Source organism: Mustelus asterias, chromosome 4, assembly GCF_964213995.1.
Source record: "Mustelus asterias chromosome 4, sMusAst1.hap1.1, whole genome shotgun sequence".
NCBI lineage: Eukaryota > Metazoa > Chordata > Chondrichthyes > Carcharhiniformes > Triakidae > Mustelus > Mustelus asterias.
Window position 1 is genome coordinate 144,703,715 of NC_135804.1, and position 14,379 is coordinate 144,718,093.

Below are 14,379 nucleotides of genomic sequence, written 5' to 3' on the forward strand. Positions count from 1 at the left end.
GTGAGACTTCTTACTGTGCAGTGAGTCAGCAGTGCTAACCACTGTGCCACTGTGAAGCCCGGGATAGTAATTGATATTTGTACTGTGCTATTTCCTCAAGCGTAAAATGGGTGCAAAGGATACCTATTTTGCAGTAGGGTGGCCTGTGTCCAATCTGTGTAGGCGTTAGTCTCACCGATAACTTTATTTTAGACATCTAAACAGGCCTCAGGCACTTCAGTGAGCACAAAAGCTTATTCCAGGACCTCTTCTTGAAATTGGGCTGCTCTAAGCACAGCAGGTACCAATGAAGTACTGATAATCAAGTTAAATAAATGCAACTTCTGAATTCCATCAATGTAAGGCACCTTGGCCAGAATTTTGTCAGCACAGCAGGGGTCCCAGTGACAGGTCAGAAAGCCACGTGAAATCCTGCCTCGTTCATTTATGGGACCCAAGCTGCATTTTTTGGCTGTTCGACAACTAATTGGTTACATAGAACATAGAAAAGCTACAGCACAAACAGGCCCTTCGGCCCACAAGTTGCGCCGAACATGTCCCTACCTACTAGGCTTACCTATAACCCTCTATCTTACTAACTTCCATGAACTTATCCAAAGTCTCTTAAAAGACCCTATCGAATCCGCCTCCACTACCACTACCGGCAGCCGATTCCACGCACCCACCACCCTCTGAGTGAAAAACTTACCCCTAACATCTCCTCTGTACCTACTCCCCAGCACCCTAAACCTGTGACCTCTTGTGGCAACCATTTCAGCCCTGGGTAAAAGCCTCTGAGAATCCACTCTATCAATACTTCTCAACATCTTATACACCTCTATCAGGTCACCTTTCATCCTTCGCTTCTCCAAGGAGAAAAGACCTAGCTCTCTCAACCTATCTTCATAAGGCATGCCACCTAATCCAGGCAACATCCTTGTAAATCTCCTCTGCACCCTTTCTATGGCTTCCACATCCTTTCTGTAATGAGGCGACCAGAACTGGGCACAGTACTCCACGTGGGGTCTGACCTGGGTCCTATACAGTTGCAGCATTATCTCCCAATTCCGAAACTCAATTCCTGTACTGATGAAGGCCAGTATTCCATACGCCTTCTTAACCACAGCCTCTACCTGCGACGCCGCTTTGAGCGTTCTATGAATCCGGACCCCAAGATCCTTCTGATCTTCCACACTACCAAGCGTCTTACCCTTAATATTATATTCTTTCATCCTATTCGACCTGCCAAAATGAACCACCACACACTTATCTGGGTTGAAGTCCATCTGCCACTTCTCCACCCAGTCTTGCATCTTATCTATGTCTCGTTGCAACTGCTGACATCCCTCTACACTATCCACAACACCACCAACCTTTGTGTCGTCAGCAAACTTGCCAACCCATCCTTCCATTTCCTCATCCAGGTCATTTATAAAAATCACAAAGAGCAAGGGTCCCAGAACAGATCCCTGGGGCACTCCACTGGTGACCGACCTCCATGCTGAAAAAGACCCAACTACAACCACTCTTTGCCTTCTGTGGGCAAGCCAGTTCTGAATCCACAAAGCAATGTCCCCTTGTATCCCATGCCCCTTCACTTTCTCAATGAGGCTTGCATGGGGCACCTTATCAAACGCCTTGCTGAAATCCGTATAAACTACATCTACCGATCTTCCCTCGTCTATGTGTCTAGTTACATCTTCAAAAAATTCAATTAGGCTCGTAAGGCATGATCTGCCTTGGACAAAGCCGTGCTGGCTATTTCTGATCATACTATTCCTCTCCAGATGTTCATAAATCCTGCCTCTCAGGATCTTCTCCATCAACTTACCAACCACTGAGGTTAGACTCACTGGTCTATAATTTCCCGGGCTATCTCTTCTCCCTTTCTTGAAGAACGAAACCACATACTTGGTTGCTGTAGCGCTCCCACTTTTTTTTAAAGGACAGATGCCCACCCCCAAGAGCTTCCAGTCAGTTGGAGGGCTAGCAGTTCTGCAGAGTCAATGGGAGCAATGGCCAGTGCCAGGACTGTGCTTTGCATAGAACATACCAGTCTGCCCTTCAAACCATGGTCCTAAGCGGCATTAAGACCAGTCAAACAAGACTCAGTGAGGGTTGGGGGTGTTGGTGAGGATGGGCTTGTTGTCATAATGGTGCTAGGGGACTCCCTCCATGGGCCACAGAGTGCCCGACTTGGTGGTAACAATACTCTGAGCCCACAGGGAGGCGCCAGGTGTCAACATCCCCTCATGATAGAAGGCTTAGCCACTGCTAGTAAATTCCCACTGGTGGCGGGAGAGGTCCTTATTTGGCTACTACGGTGCCTCAGGTGGTCTCTGGGCAGAAGGGCCATCCTCCAGCTGCACCACAGCTGGTAAAATGCCACGATGTAGGGAAGAGCATGGGCACTCCAAGCACTGCCCACCGCCTACGCACCCGACCCCTCAACTTCCTCGCCCTTCTCTACAGAGTTGTTAAAATCTAGCCTAGAGTAACAATATAAAAACACTATTGTCTTCCTGTCAGGGTGGTCCCGGACAACCAGGCTTCAACGGAGAGAAAGGAGATCCAGGTGTGCCAGGTCTTCCCGGATTCCCAGGTAAGAGAGAAGACACCAGACTCTTCTCTACAATTACTTGGGGCTGGGTATCCAAGCCACAATGGGGCTTCAATTCCGAAGAGATGTTGGAGAACAGGGGAGCTGCCTAATGGATTCCCCCCATCCCCAAACTCAGGTGGCCGGGATTCTGAAGGTGTTTTTTTTAATTTTAAATTTAAAATTATCATTCTATGGAAATGTAAGAAAAACGGCAGCCAATTTGTACACAGCAAGATTCCACGGTAAGAAATGAGTGAATAGCCACATAATCGGATTTAGTCATGAAGGTTGAAGGGTAACTATTGTTCAGGATACCATTGCTCCACTGCCAATTGAAGCCCTTAAGTGGGCAATTTAATGCCCACTTAAAGACCTGACCCTGCCACCAGTGGTGTTCACCCAACAGTGGGTGGCTAGGGGACCAGCCATGTGGGGTGTTTGAAAAGTAAACCTTTTGATTCTTCGCAGGCTCCACTGGGAGAGGGAGAAGGAAAAGGGTCCCTCATTCAACGGCACTCAGTGCCTGATTGAGAGGCTCTGCATCAGGCTGAGAGCCAACCCCCTTGCCCTTGCCTTCGGTCCCCTCCTCCTCCCCCACCATCACTCGCCTGGGCCTGGTTCCTTGGGTGACTCAATGGCCAGGATTCTCTGATCTTGTCCGCCCCACCGCTGCTGCCAGAGAGAACGGAGAATTTGGCGCTAAACTCTATTCACTGCAGCAGGACCGGAGAATCCCAGCCGCAGGCGAGGTTAGAGAATTCTGGTCAGTGTCTTGCGTGGGTGTAATACCGGTTGCAACCACCGCATGTCCCCAACCTTTCCAGTGGTACTGCTGAGCAAGTAGAGCTGGCTGGGCCAGCATTTATTGCCATCTCTAACTGCCCTCCGATTCAGAGGGGATTTAAGAGTGAGCCATGTTACTCTGCGTCTGAGTCACATGTAGGCCAGACCAGGTGAGGATGACAGATTTCCTTCCCTCAAGGACATTAATGAACTCGATGGATTTTTATGACAATCAACAGTAGCTTCATGGTCATCATTAGACTTTTTAATTCCAGCTTCATATTGAATTCAAATTTCACCATCTGCCATGGTGGGATTCAAACCCTGGTCCCCAGAGCATTGCCCTGGGTCTCTGCTGATAATTCCACTGTGTCACTGCCTCCCCCGATTGTCTGACAGTTTTTTGGTAGGCAGGATGTGATGGACATTTAATAGAGTAGGCCTATTGAAAAATAGACGCCACAGGTCTCACCAGCTTTCCAGCTGGCAGGTGAGAGCCCACCTCACCTCCGTTAAAAACCTCCCAATGTTCCAAGTCGATGACCTATCCTTAGAACTGATGGATCTCAGGTTTAAAGTCTTGTTTCTTCTTCCACAGTTGTTGCCTGACCTGTTGAGTGGCAGTGTTCTGTCTTTATTTTATATTATTGAATGGATCTGGTTCCCAAAAAAAGCACAATATGGTGCTTGAATAACAGACAGTCACCCAGAAAGTTTGCAGGACGACGCCTGCGAGGCTTGGATTGCCATGGTTCGGAGGATATTTTTCTCTGCTCGCATAGTCATAAAGACATTAGCAATCAGTGTGAGCACGAACATGATTGGGCCACCTCAGTAACTAGCTCTTTCATTAACATCTATTGATGTTGTTTGTGTTTATACACAATTTGTGATTCATTAAATATTGACTTTCATTAGAAGACTATCCATCCAAATTCCCATTTACTTCACAGGCATGAAAGGATCTCCCGGACCTTCGGGCCTTAAAGGTACACCAGGTGATTTAGGACCACCTGGTCTTCAAGGTAGGTTTTAATTAGCTTGACTATATTCACAGGGAGGGCGGGGGCGCGGGATTTTCTGACCATGTGCGGCCCAAGACCAGAAATTCCAGCTTGGAGTCAATGGACCTTTACATGGTCCGTCGAATTTCTTGTCCCACCCGCTAAGATTCCCTTGGCGAGCACGGTGGGAAAGTTCCATTCATTGGGTGGGATTTTATGGCCTTGCTTAGGCGAGATCGTAAAATCCCACCCGAGATCAACGGAGATTTCCATTCTGGGAACCGGGGCGGGCGAAGTGGTAGGGTTTCAACCTATATGTTTTCTTGCTTGCTACTGTTGTGGAACTGGCACTGTTTTCTCTTTGTCAATGTTTAGAGAGATGGGAGGATAAGAGAGTCATAGAGGTTTACAGCATGGAAACAGGCCCTTTCACCCAACTTGTCCATGCCGCCCTTTTTTTTAAAAACCGCTAACCTAATCCCAATTGCTCGCATTTGGCCATTATCCCTCTATACCCATCGTACCCATGTAACTATCTAAATGCTTTTTAAAAGACAAAATTGTACCCGCCACTACTACTACCTCTGGCAGCTTGTTCCAAACACTCACCACCCTCTGTGTGAAAAAAATTGCCCCTCTGGACATTTTTGTATCTCTCCCCTCTCACCATAAACCTATGGACCTATGAACTTTGCTCATAAAAGTTGCCAAACTAACCCCCCTTCCCTGGGGACTATTTTCACAATGTGGAGATGCCGGCGTTGGACTGGGGTAAACACAGTAAGAAGTCTCACAACACCAGGTTAAAGTCCAACAAGTTTATTTAGCAGCAAAAGCCACTAGCTTTCGGAGCGCTGCTCCTTCGTCAGGTGAGTGGGAGTTCTGTTCACAAACAGGGCATATAAAGACACAAACTCAATTTACAAAATAATCAAGACTTGATTACCTGTAAAGACTCGCATTCCAACCATTATTTTGTAAATTGAGTTTGTGTCTTTATATGCCCTGTTTGTGAACAGAACTCCTACTTACCTGACGAAGGAGCAGCGCTCTGAAAGCTAGTGGCTTTTGCTACCAAATAAACCTGTTGGACTTTAACCTGGTGTTGTGAGACTTCTTACTAGACTATTTTCACATCATGCAGGGCTGAAAATGCGTAGTGGTATATCAGTAACTGTTACACAGCCAGTCAACTTTCCTTTCCATTCAGCCTGGGACAACAGCTCAAAGGCTTTCAATGTGATGAAGACCAGGAGGATTCTGTAACCAGTGAGGGCTTTGCTCCACCAAGTCACCAGCTTGGCAGCACAGTTGAAAATTATTATGAGGGAGCCGAGACAAAGTAGACAGGAAAGACTTGTTTCCTCTATCTGGGGGATCAGTTACCAAGGAGAAATAGATTTAAGGTGATTGGTTGAAGGATTAGAGGGGACATGAGGAAAAGCTTTTTCACCCAGAGGCTGATGCACATCTGGAATTTACTGCCTAAGTTGATATTTGAGGCTGAAACTCAACTCATTTGTAAGTGCTATAACCTGCAAGACTATGAATCAAATGCTGGAAAATAGGATTAAAATAAGCGGCTAGTTTCTTTTTTGGCCAGCTCAATGGGCTGGATGGCCTCTTTCTGCATGGTGACACAGTGGTTAGCACTGCTGCCTCACAGTGTTAGGGACCTGGATTCGATTCCTGGCTTGGGTTACTGTCTGTGTGGAGTCTGCACGTTCTCTGCGTGGGTTTCCTCTGGCTGCTCCGGTTTCTTCCCACAGTCTGAAAGACGTGCTGGTTAGAAACATAGAAAAACTACAGCACAAACAGGCCCTTCGGCCCACAAGTTGTGCCGAACACATCCCTACCTTCTAGACCTACCTATAACCCTCCATCCTATTACGCTCCATGTACTCATCCAGGAGTCTCTTAAAAGACCCTATTGAGTTCACCTCCACCACCACTGACGGCAGCCAATTCCACTCGCCCACCACCCTCTGTGAAAAACTTACCCCTAACATCTCCCCTGTACCTACCCCCCAGCACCCTAAACCTGGGTCCTCTCGTAGCAGACATTTCCACCCTGGGAAAAAGCCTCTGAGAGTCCACCCGATCTATGCCTCTCAACATCTTATACACCTCTATTGGGTCTCCTCTCATCCTTCGTCTCTGCAAGGAGAAAAGACCGAGCTCCCTCAGCCTATCCTTATAAAGCATGCCACTCAATCCAGGCAACATCCTTGTAAATCTCCTCTGCACCCTTTCAATCTTTTCCACATCCTTCCTATAGTGAGGCGACCAGAACTGAGCACAGTACTCCAAGTGGGGTCTGACGAGGGTCTTATATAGCTGTATCATTACCCCCGGACTCCTAAACTCAATCCCTCAAGTTGCAGTGGCCATGCTAAATGCTAGGTGCAGTGGCCATGCTAAATTCTCCCTCATTGTACCCAAACAGGCACCGGAGTGTGGCGACTAGGGGATTTTCACAGTAACTTCATTGCAATGTTAATGTAGCCCTACTTGTGACACGAATAAATAAAATGTAAACTATAAGCTCTGTTTCTATGGTCTCTGTCTCGCCTTCAAGGACAAGTGCTTGGGGTGAGAGGGATTAGAAATGTTTGTCTACCACTTGGCAAAATAAGAAATGTTCGTTCCATAGTTCTGACACATTCATGATGTCTACTCACTTCCACCTTTCAAGGGCAGCTAGGAATGGGCAATAAATGCTGATCTTGCCAATGATGCCCACATCCCAACAACAAATATACTTTTAAAAAATTCCAATTTGAATTCAAAACTTCACCAACCAATCGAGTAAGAGCACTTCACTTAATGTCAGTGCATGCTGGAAGCATTGGAATACCACGAATAGCAAAACACTCAAAGCCACCCACAGCTACGGTTCATAACATGCCTGAAGATGTTCTCAGTTTGGACGTCCTCATTTTAACCTGTGGCCTTTGTTTTCCAGGGGTACCTGGTTCACCTGGACCGCGAGAACCACCCCGAAGTATTAAAGGAGAACCGGGTTTCCCAGGATCACCCGGTCAGCCCGGCCTTAAAGGATTAGCTGGTACACCTGGTCCGCCGGGACCTCCAGGTAAAACATCACCAAATTGTACAAAGTGATTTTTTGTATGCTGGCATGTGCACACCCCACAACTACACCTGTGCTCTCTCACAAGGTAGAATCGCTGTTAATCTGTTAACTTGAAATATTTGCGTTGCTTTTGTTAACAGATTTTTTTCTTTTCCAGGGCCAGTAGGGCCACCTGGTGAACCAGGTCAAGATGGACTCCCCGGGTTTAATGGACCAAGTGGACAGAAGGGAGATAGAGGTGGTTCAGGTGGTCCAGGTAAGAACTGGAAGCACATTCACTTCTCTTTATTTGTGGCTGGTTTCTTCTCCCTTCACCTTTCAGGTGTAATGTTGCAGGTTTTTGAACCCAGGTGAGCAGGCTATCTTGCATTCCTATGTCAGCGCCTCCTTGTTGATTAGAATAGTTACGGTGATTTGACATTTTTTTCCTTCCACTTCCCATTAGTACAGAGAAACACCAGTTAACTATCGAGTGGCCGGAACCGTCCAGCCATCCATGCCACTAGGATCTTCTGAACCCGTCAGCGGCCAACCCCTGCCACAGGTTTCACAGCGGCGACGGGTACATTCAACGGGCAACCTCGTTGACAATGGCGGGATCAGAAGATCCCACTGCCAACCAATGGCAGGCCACCCTCCTGCGAGATCAGGGTGATAGATCTGTGACCAATCAATTGCACTGCTATGCCGCACTTCTTATCCAAGTCTTCTCTCTGCTTTCCCAGTGGTTATGACATACACTCATGTAATGGCATGCCACAAATAGCCATTCTTTACATATCAGCAGATGATTCAGTCATGGGAAGCAACCTGGCCTTACCAGGACCTAACACATGCACATGTTGGCAGGTGTAACTGGAGTCAGGCGTGGGGGACTGTGCTGCTCTAGTCTGGGTCCATCTGATGAGCTTTCATTTTTGCCCAGATCAGTCCAGGTAATTCAGTACACGCCAAATAAAGAACGCCCTGCTTTTATGTAGCGCCTTTTACAACCTCATGACATCCCAAACTGGCAAAGCTTCTCAGACGAGTGCCACAATGTTCATTATGCCCACCGACAGGGACAGGAAGCCAAGGCAACCCAATAATTCTAAAGCTAAAGAATTCTCAATAATATGTATCCTGTAAGGCAGGAGTTCCAGTCGGTGTCCATGGACCCCCCCCGGGCTCTGCGAAGGCTCTCCAAGGGGTCCATGAAACTGGCGACCGCCACATGGCTAATTCAAACGGGCAAAGTTTAGAGAAAACAAATAGGCCAATCAGAGAAAGGCCTTTTGGAGCACTGGATGCTGATAGGCTGACTAGCGCTGCAACTTTTGGCCATCTTCATAGAATCCTAGAGGAAACCCACGCAGACACGGGGAGAACGTGCAAACTCCACACAGACAGTCACCCAAGGCTGGAATTGAACCCGGGTCCCTGGCGCTGTGAGGCAGCAGTGCCAACCACTGTGCCATCTTTTCCTTCACTCTATTGAGGTTGTGTTAGCAACTACTTCAGGCTAATATGGCTGTGATCTTTGAACAGGTGACAGAGGTTTCCCAGGCCCACCTGGTCCAGATGGTACCCCCGGAGTGCCAGGGCCTCCTGGATCTGCTTCCGCCGCTCATGGATTCTTGATTACCCGACACAGTCAGTCAACAGAAGTGCCACCTTGTCCTGCTGGAACCGCTATCATCTATGATGGGTATTCTCTGCTTTACGTTCAAGGGAATGAGAGAGCACATGGTCAAGATTTGGGTAAGAATTATCACTAATTGTTGGGATGTAGGAATAAGACAATGAATGGATGTTATAACATTCCGTTAATTCGTCAATATAGCAATCCCTCATTTAGCATTCCCAAAACATTCCTAAAAAAGCAGTGTTCTAAACAAAAACTGTGTTCTCATAAGAAAACATTTATTACCATGAGTGCCACAAGTAGGCTTACATTAACACTGCAATGAAGTTAGTGTGAAAATCCCCTCGTCACCACACTCTGGCCACTGTTCGGGTACACTGAGGGAGAATTTAGCATGGCCAATGTACCTAACCAGCACATCTTTCGGACTGTGCGAAGAAACCAGAGCTCCCGGAGGAAACCTATGCAAACACGGGGAGAACATGCAAACTCCACACAGACAATGACCCAAACCGGGAATCGAACCTGGGTCCCTGGCACTGTGAGGCAGCAGTGCTAACCACTGTGCCACCGTGCTGCCCTGACATATAATAAGAGTGGGTTATAGAATCACATAATCATGGAATCAGAGAATCCTACAGTGCAGAAGGAGGCCTTTCGGCCCATCATCGAGTCTGCACCCACCACAATCCCACCCAGGCCTTATCCCCATAGCCCCATGCATTTACCTTAGCTAGTCCCTCTGACACTAAGGGGCAATTTAGCACGGCCAATGCACCTAACCCGCACATCTTTGGACTGTGGGAGGAAACTGGAACATCCAGAGGAAACCCACGCGGACACAGGGAGAACGTGCAAGCTCCACACAGACACTGACCCAAGCCGGGAATCGAACCGAATCCCTGGTGCTGTGATGCAGTACTGCTAACCACTGTGCTACCGTGCCACCCCAACTCCAAGGAGTCCATGGTATTTTTTGTACCTGACCTGTAACTTTTAAATTAAAAGCCTTTTGACTGCCTTGAACCTAACTGGTCCAAAAATCCTTTTATCGACCCTGACTAACTTTTAATAACTTACGAACTTGTTCTGCTCACCTCCAGCTCACCGCCCCTTGACTCCAGCTTGTCACTTTCCGCTTCTTTAACACAGGAGAATATTCCAAAGAACTTCATAATTGTGGATCCAAATTTCCATCATTGTGGATCAGACATAATCAGGAATAAGGAGCATTAGCTCGAGTTGTGATCAATTAAGTAAATATTTGGGGAAACATTAGACGATGAGGATTGATCTCGCCAAAAGCAGCAGTTTGCAAAGTGAAAGACCACAATTTTGAAAGCTCTGCTACCAATGTTGGAATGAAGGACAAACACACAGTAAACTGCCGGGGGGAACATTCCCCCCCAGGTAAAAAAGTTTCATAACAGTGAGAAAACCAGAGTGGTCTGCGCTGGTCCATCGGACACGGTCCACACCGCAATCGTCCCACACTCAGTCACTTTTTTGGAGAGTGGTGAGTGGCGTGCCTGTATGGGATGATGGGCCCTAAACACACCGGTGAGCCCAGCTGCAGAGCGCTGGGGAGCCATTTTGCAAGGGTGCCCCGATCTCTCACAGTGCACCCGAAGACACAATCCCTCCCCACCACGGACATCGGGATCCCCCCCCCCCCCCAACCTCATCAGCAACACATTCCTCACCCCCTCCCGACAGGTCGCCAGCATCGGGACCCACCCCATGTGTCCCCCTGCCTGACCCCTGACATGCACCCTCCATCATGACCCCCAATTTGCCCCCCCTAATTATGACTCCCAACATAACCCCCTCATCGTGACCCCTAACATGACCCCGACATGAACCCCCCATCATGACCCCCCGACATGACCCCCATTATGACCCTTGACCTGCCTTCCCATCATGCTCCATTTATGCTCCACACTTGCACAATCCTCCCTGTATAGCCGCCCCCCACCCACCCATTGCCCCCACTTAGGCCCTACCCCACAAACCACCTCTAGACACTGCCCCGGCACACTGGCAGAGCCCAACTGGCATTGGTGGCGTGCTAGATAGGCACTGCCAGAGTGCCAAGTGGGCACTGCCAACCACTCAGGGGCTTCAATGGCCTCCGAGCACCTCCTGCGTGGCCATCATGCCAGATCTCCGCTAGGGGAAACCAGTACTGATTCTTGCCATTCTGATAACACACCCAAAGGCCAGTAGATCCTGGGAGCTGGAGAACCAGTGCCATAGAATCATAGAATAGAATCATAGAATCCTACAGTGCAGAAGGAGGCCATTCGGCCCATTGAGTCTACACCAACCACAATCCCACCCAGACCCCACTCCCGCAACCTCACATATTTACCTTGCTAATCCCCCTGACACTAGGAACAATTTAGCACGGCCAATCAACCTAACCGCATATCTTTGGAGTATGGGAAGAAACCAAAGCACCCGGAGGAAACCCACATAGACACGGGGAGAATGTGCAAACTCCACACAGACAGTGACCCAAGGCTGGAATTGAACCCGAGTCTCTGGCACTGTGAGGCAACAGTGCTAATCACTGTGCCACTATGCCAGCCCATGTCGAATGAGCCATGGATATTTAAATGCTACTTTAGGGCATGATCCAGTTCACACCATTAGAAAGGGACAGAGATGATTGCAAAATATTTGACGCCGGGCACGGAATCGATTTTTAGGTGGCAAAATTGCCCCTGGTATCTAGAACCTCCGTCCATGTAGGAGAGCTAACCTTAACCGATAAGCTGGACAGGGATTCCTGCTTGTGCTTGAGTTGAAGGCTCAATTGTCCATTAAAACCCTGGCAATCAGCGGACACAGATTTAAGCAAACATGTTTTTCAGCAGTGAGTAGTTATAATCTGGAATGCACAGCCTATAAGGGTAGGGGAAAAAGGGATTCAGGAATAACTTTGAAAAGGGAATTAGACAAATGCTTGAAAAAGACATATTTGCTGGATGATGGGGAATTGTGATGTGGAGATGCCGGCGTTGGACTGGGGTAAACACAGTAAGAAGTTTAACAACTACATTTATAAGTTCTGTTTGTGAACAGAATTCCCACTCACCTGAAGAAGGGGCTCAGAGCCTCGAAAGCTTGTGTGGCTTTTGCTACCAAATAAACCTGTTGGACTTTAACCTGGTGTTGTTAAACTTCTTACTGTGATGGGGAATTAACAGGGACTTGTATAATAGTTCTTTCAGAGAGATGGCAGAAACATCATGGGCTGAATGGCCTGCTTGTGTGTTGAATGATTCTACATATATTGCTGTGTGTTGCTTCAGGAACTGCTGGGAGCTGCCTGCGGCGTTTCAGTACAATGCCATTCATGTTTTGCAACATCAACAACGTCTGTAACTTTGCCTCAAGGAATGACTACTCCTACTGGCTGTCAACACCTCAGCCAATGCCAATGAGCATGGCCCCAGTAAATGGAGAGAACATCCGACCCTTCATCAGCAGGTAAGCCTTTATGTCTGTAATGGTTCAAGTTGGTCACCATATATAGGTGGTAAAAAGAAATCTCTGCCATTTTAAAAAATAAATCCAATCATTTTATGCATGGCAGACATATCTGGGTACAGTTATGCTACACAAACACCCACCAAAAGACTCCACAATTTCTGTGAGACTGTTTTTTAAAAAGATATGTCATCCCTCAGTATCCTGGATTCTCGCTCCCAGGTCAGTTGAGCAGAGTCCAGACATTTCCTGGCTCCAGGCCCCCCAATCCCGACCTGGGAAAAAGAGGCTTGGGATTTCTGCTCTGCCTTACTTGGAGACACAGTTTTAAGACTTCTGTTCGCGAGGAAGGAAAGCTTTCAGGGCCAGTCCTTCCTCACAGAAATGTACCATTCTTGGAAGTGTTTGCCAATTTGGTCTTACGTTCTTACCTAAAAAAGAAAATGGCAAATTTTAACTTTGATTTTACTTGTTACAGGTGCACTGTGTGTGAAGCGCCCGCATTAATAATAGCAGTTCATAGTCAGACTATTCAGATCCCATCGTGTCCAGATGGGTGGATCTCATTGTGGATTGGTTACTCCTTCATGATGGTATGCTTTGACTTGACCTTTATTGTTCCTTTTCTTGTCTACCCATCCCATTTGCCCCCTTCATTCAGGACACTCTGCATACCTTTTAACAAGGACAGACTGGCCTTGAAGCTGGTCATAATTGTTGAGGTAACAGGAAACACAAAGAACAGAAAGGAGGGCAATTCTTGTTCAGGTTTAAATGTACCTGATGTAGGCGTAGTCTAGAACACTGTGTACCAATAAAAGGACATCATTATTTGAGCTTTTTCCCAAGTCATGGCCACGGTTAAGTTAGTTTCTATTGGGGAAATGTTCCTGGGTTCAGAGTCCATCTAGTGCCTGAATGACAGGCAGAATGCGGAAGTGGGGGCAATCTAAAACTGAGGGGGTAAAGTTTAAAAATAAGAGATCTTCCTTCTAAGACTGAAATGAGGAGAAAGCTCTTCTCTAAGAGGCTGGTTAATCTTCCCCAGAGAAAGGTCCATCACTGAATTTATTCAATGCTGAGTGAGACAGATTTTTGATCTTCAAGAGAGTCAAGGGTTATGGAGACGGGCAGGAAAATGGAGTTAAGGCCACAGTCAGATCAGCCATGATCTTACTGAATGGTGGAGCAGGCTCAAGGGGCTGAATGGCCTATTCCTGCTCTTATTTGTTATGCTTTAATGAAACTCCCAGCCCGCGTCCTTGCATTTGACTGAAGAGCTACATAGAAGAAAGTGACTGGTACCCGGGTAGGCACGAACAAACTTGTGTTGCTGGCAAGCCAGTCTCCAGGGCAAACACTCTGTTGCAGTAATGTTCACTGCAGCCATGACATTCTTTGCAGCAGGTTGTTTCCAAGCTACTATTGGGGCAACGCGTCAATAAAAAGCAAAGTATTGTGGATGCTGGAAATCTGAACTTAAAAACAGAAAATGCTGGATAAACTCTGCAGGTCTGGCAGCATCTGTGGCAAATCTGAACAAGAGTCATATGGATTCAAAACGCAAACTCTGTTTCTCCCTCCTCAGTTGCTGCCAGACCTGCTGAGTTTATCCAGCATTTTCTGTTTTTCATTATATTATATATTATATCAGTCAAAATGTAGTCCTTAGAAGCACATTCCCTGTCTGCAAGAGTTAATGCCTTTGTCACTTTTCGAATGAACACCCGGAAACAGCAGAATGATATTTATTCAGATTGTACAATTCCTCAAAAGGTCAGAGTATCATTGATTAAAC

The 14,379-nt window shown here is 47.2% G+C and overlaps 1 protein-coding gene across 2 annotated transcripts in view; it reads left to right on the plus strand.

Annotated features, from left to right (window-relative positions):
- col4a5 (collagen, type IV, alpha 5 (Alport syndrome)) overlaps positions 1 to 14,379 on the plus strand; it is a 267,143-nt gene that overhangs the window by 244,941 nt on the left and 7,823 nt on the right. For both annotated transcript variants that reach the window (XM_078211888.1, XM_078211889.1), the window contains 7 exons: positions 2,509 to 2,581; positions 4,318 to 4,389; positions 7,334 to 7,462; positions 7,620 to 7,718; positions 8,990 to 9,202; positions 12,404 to 12,581; positions 13,060 to 13,174. In XM_078211888.1, coding sequence (XP_078068014.1) covers positions 2,509 to 2,581; positions 4,318 to 4,389; positions 7,334 to 7,462; positions 7,620 to 7,718; positions 8,990 to 9,202; positions 12,404 to 12,581; positions 13,060 to 13,174 — 879 coding nt within the window. The remainder of the gene's footprint in view (positions 1 to 2,508; positions 2,582 to 4,317; positions 4,390 to 7,333; positions 7,463 to 7,619; positions 7,719 to 8,989; positions 9,203 to 12,403; positions 12,582 to 13,059; positions 13,175 to 14,379) is intronic.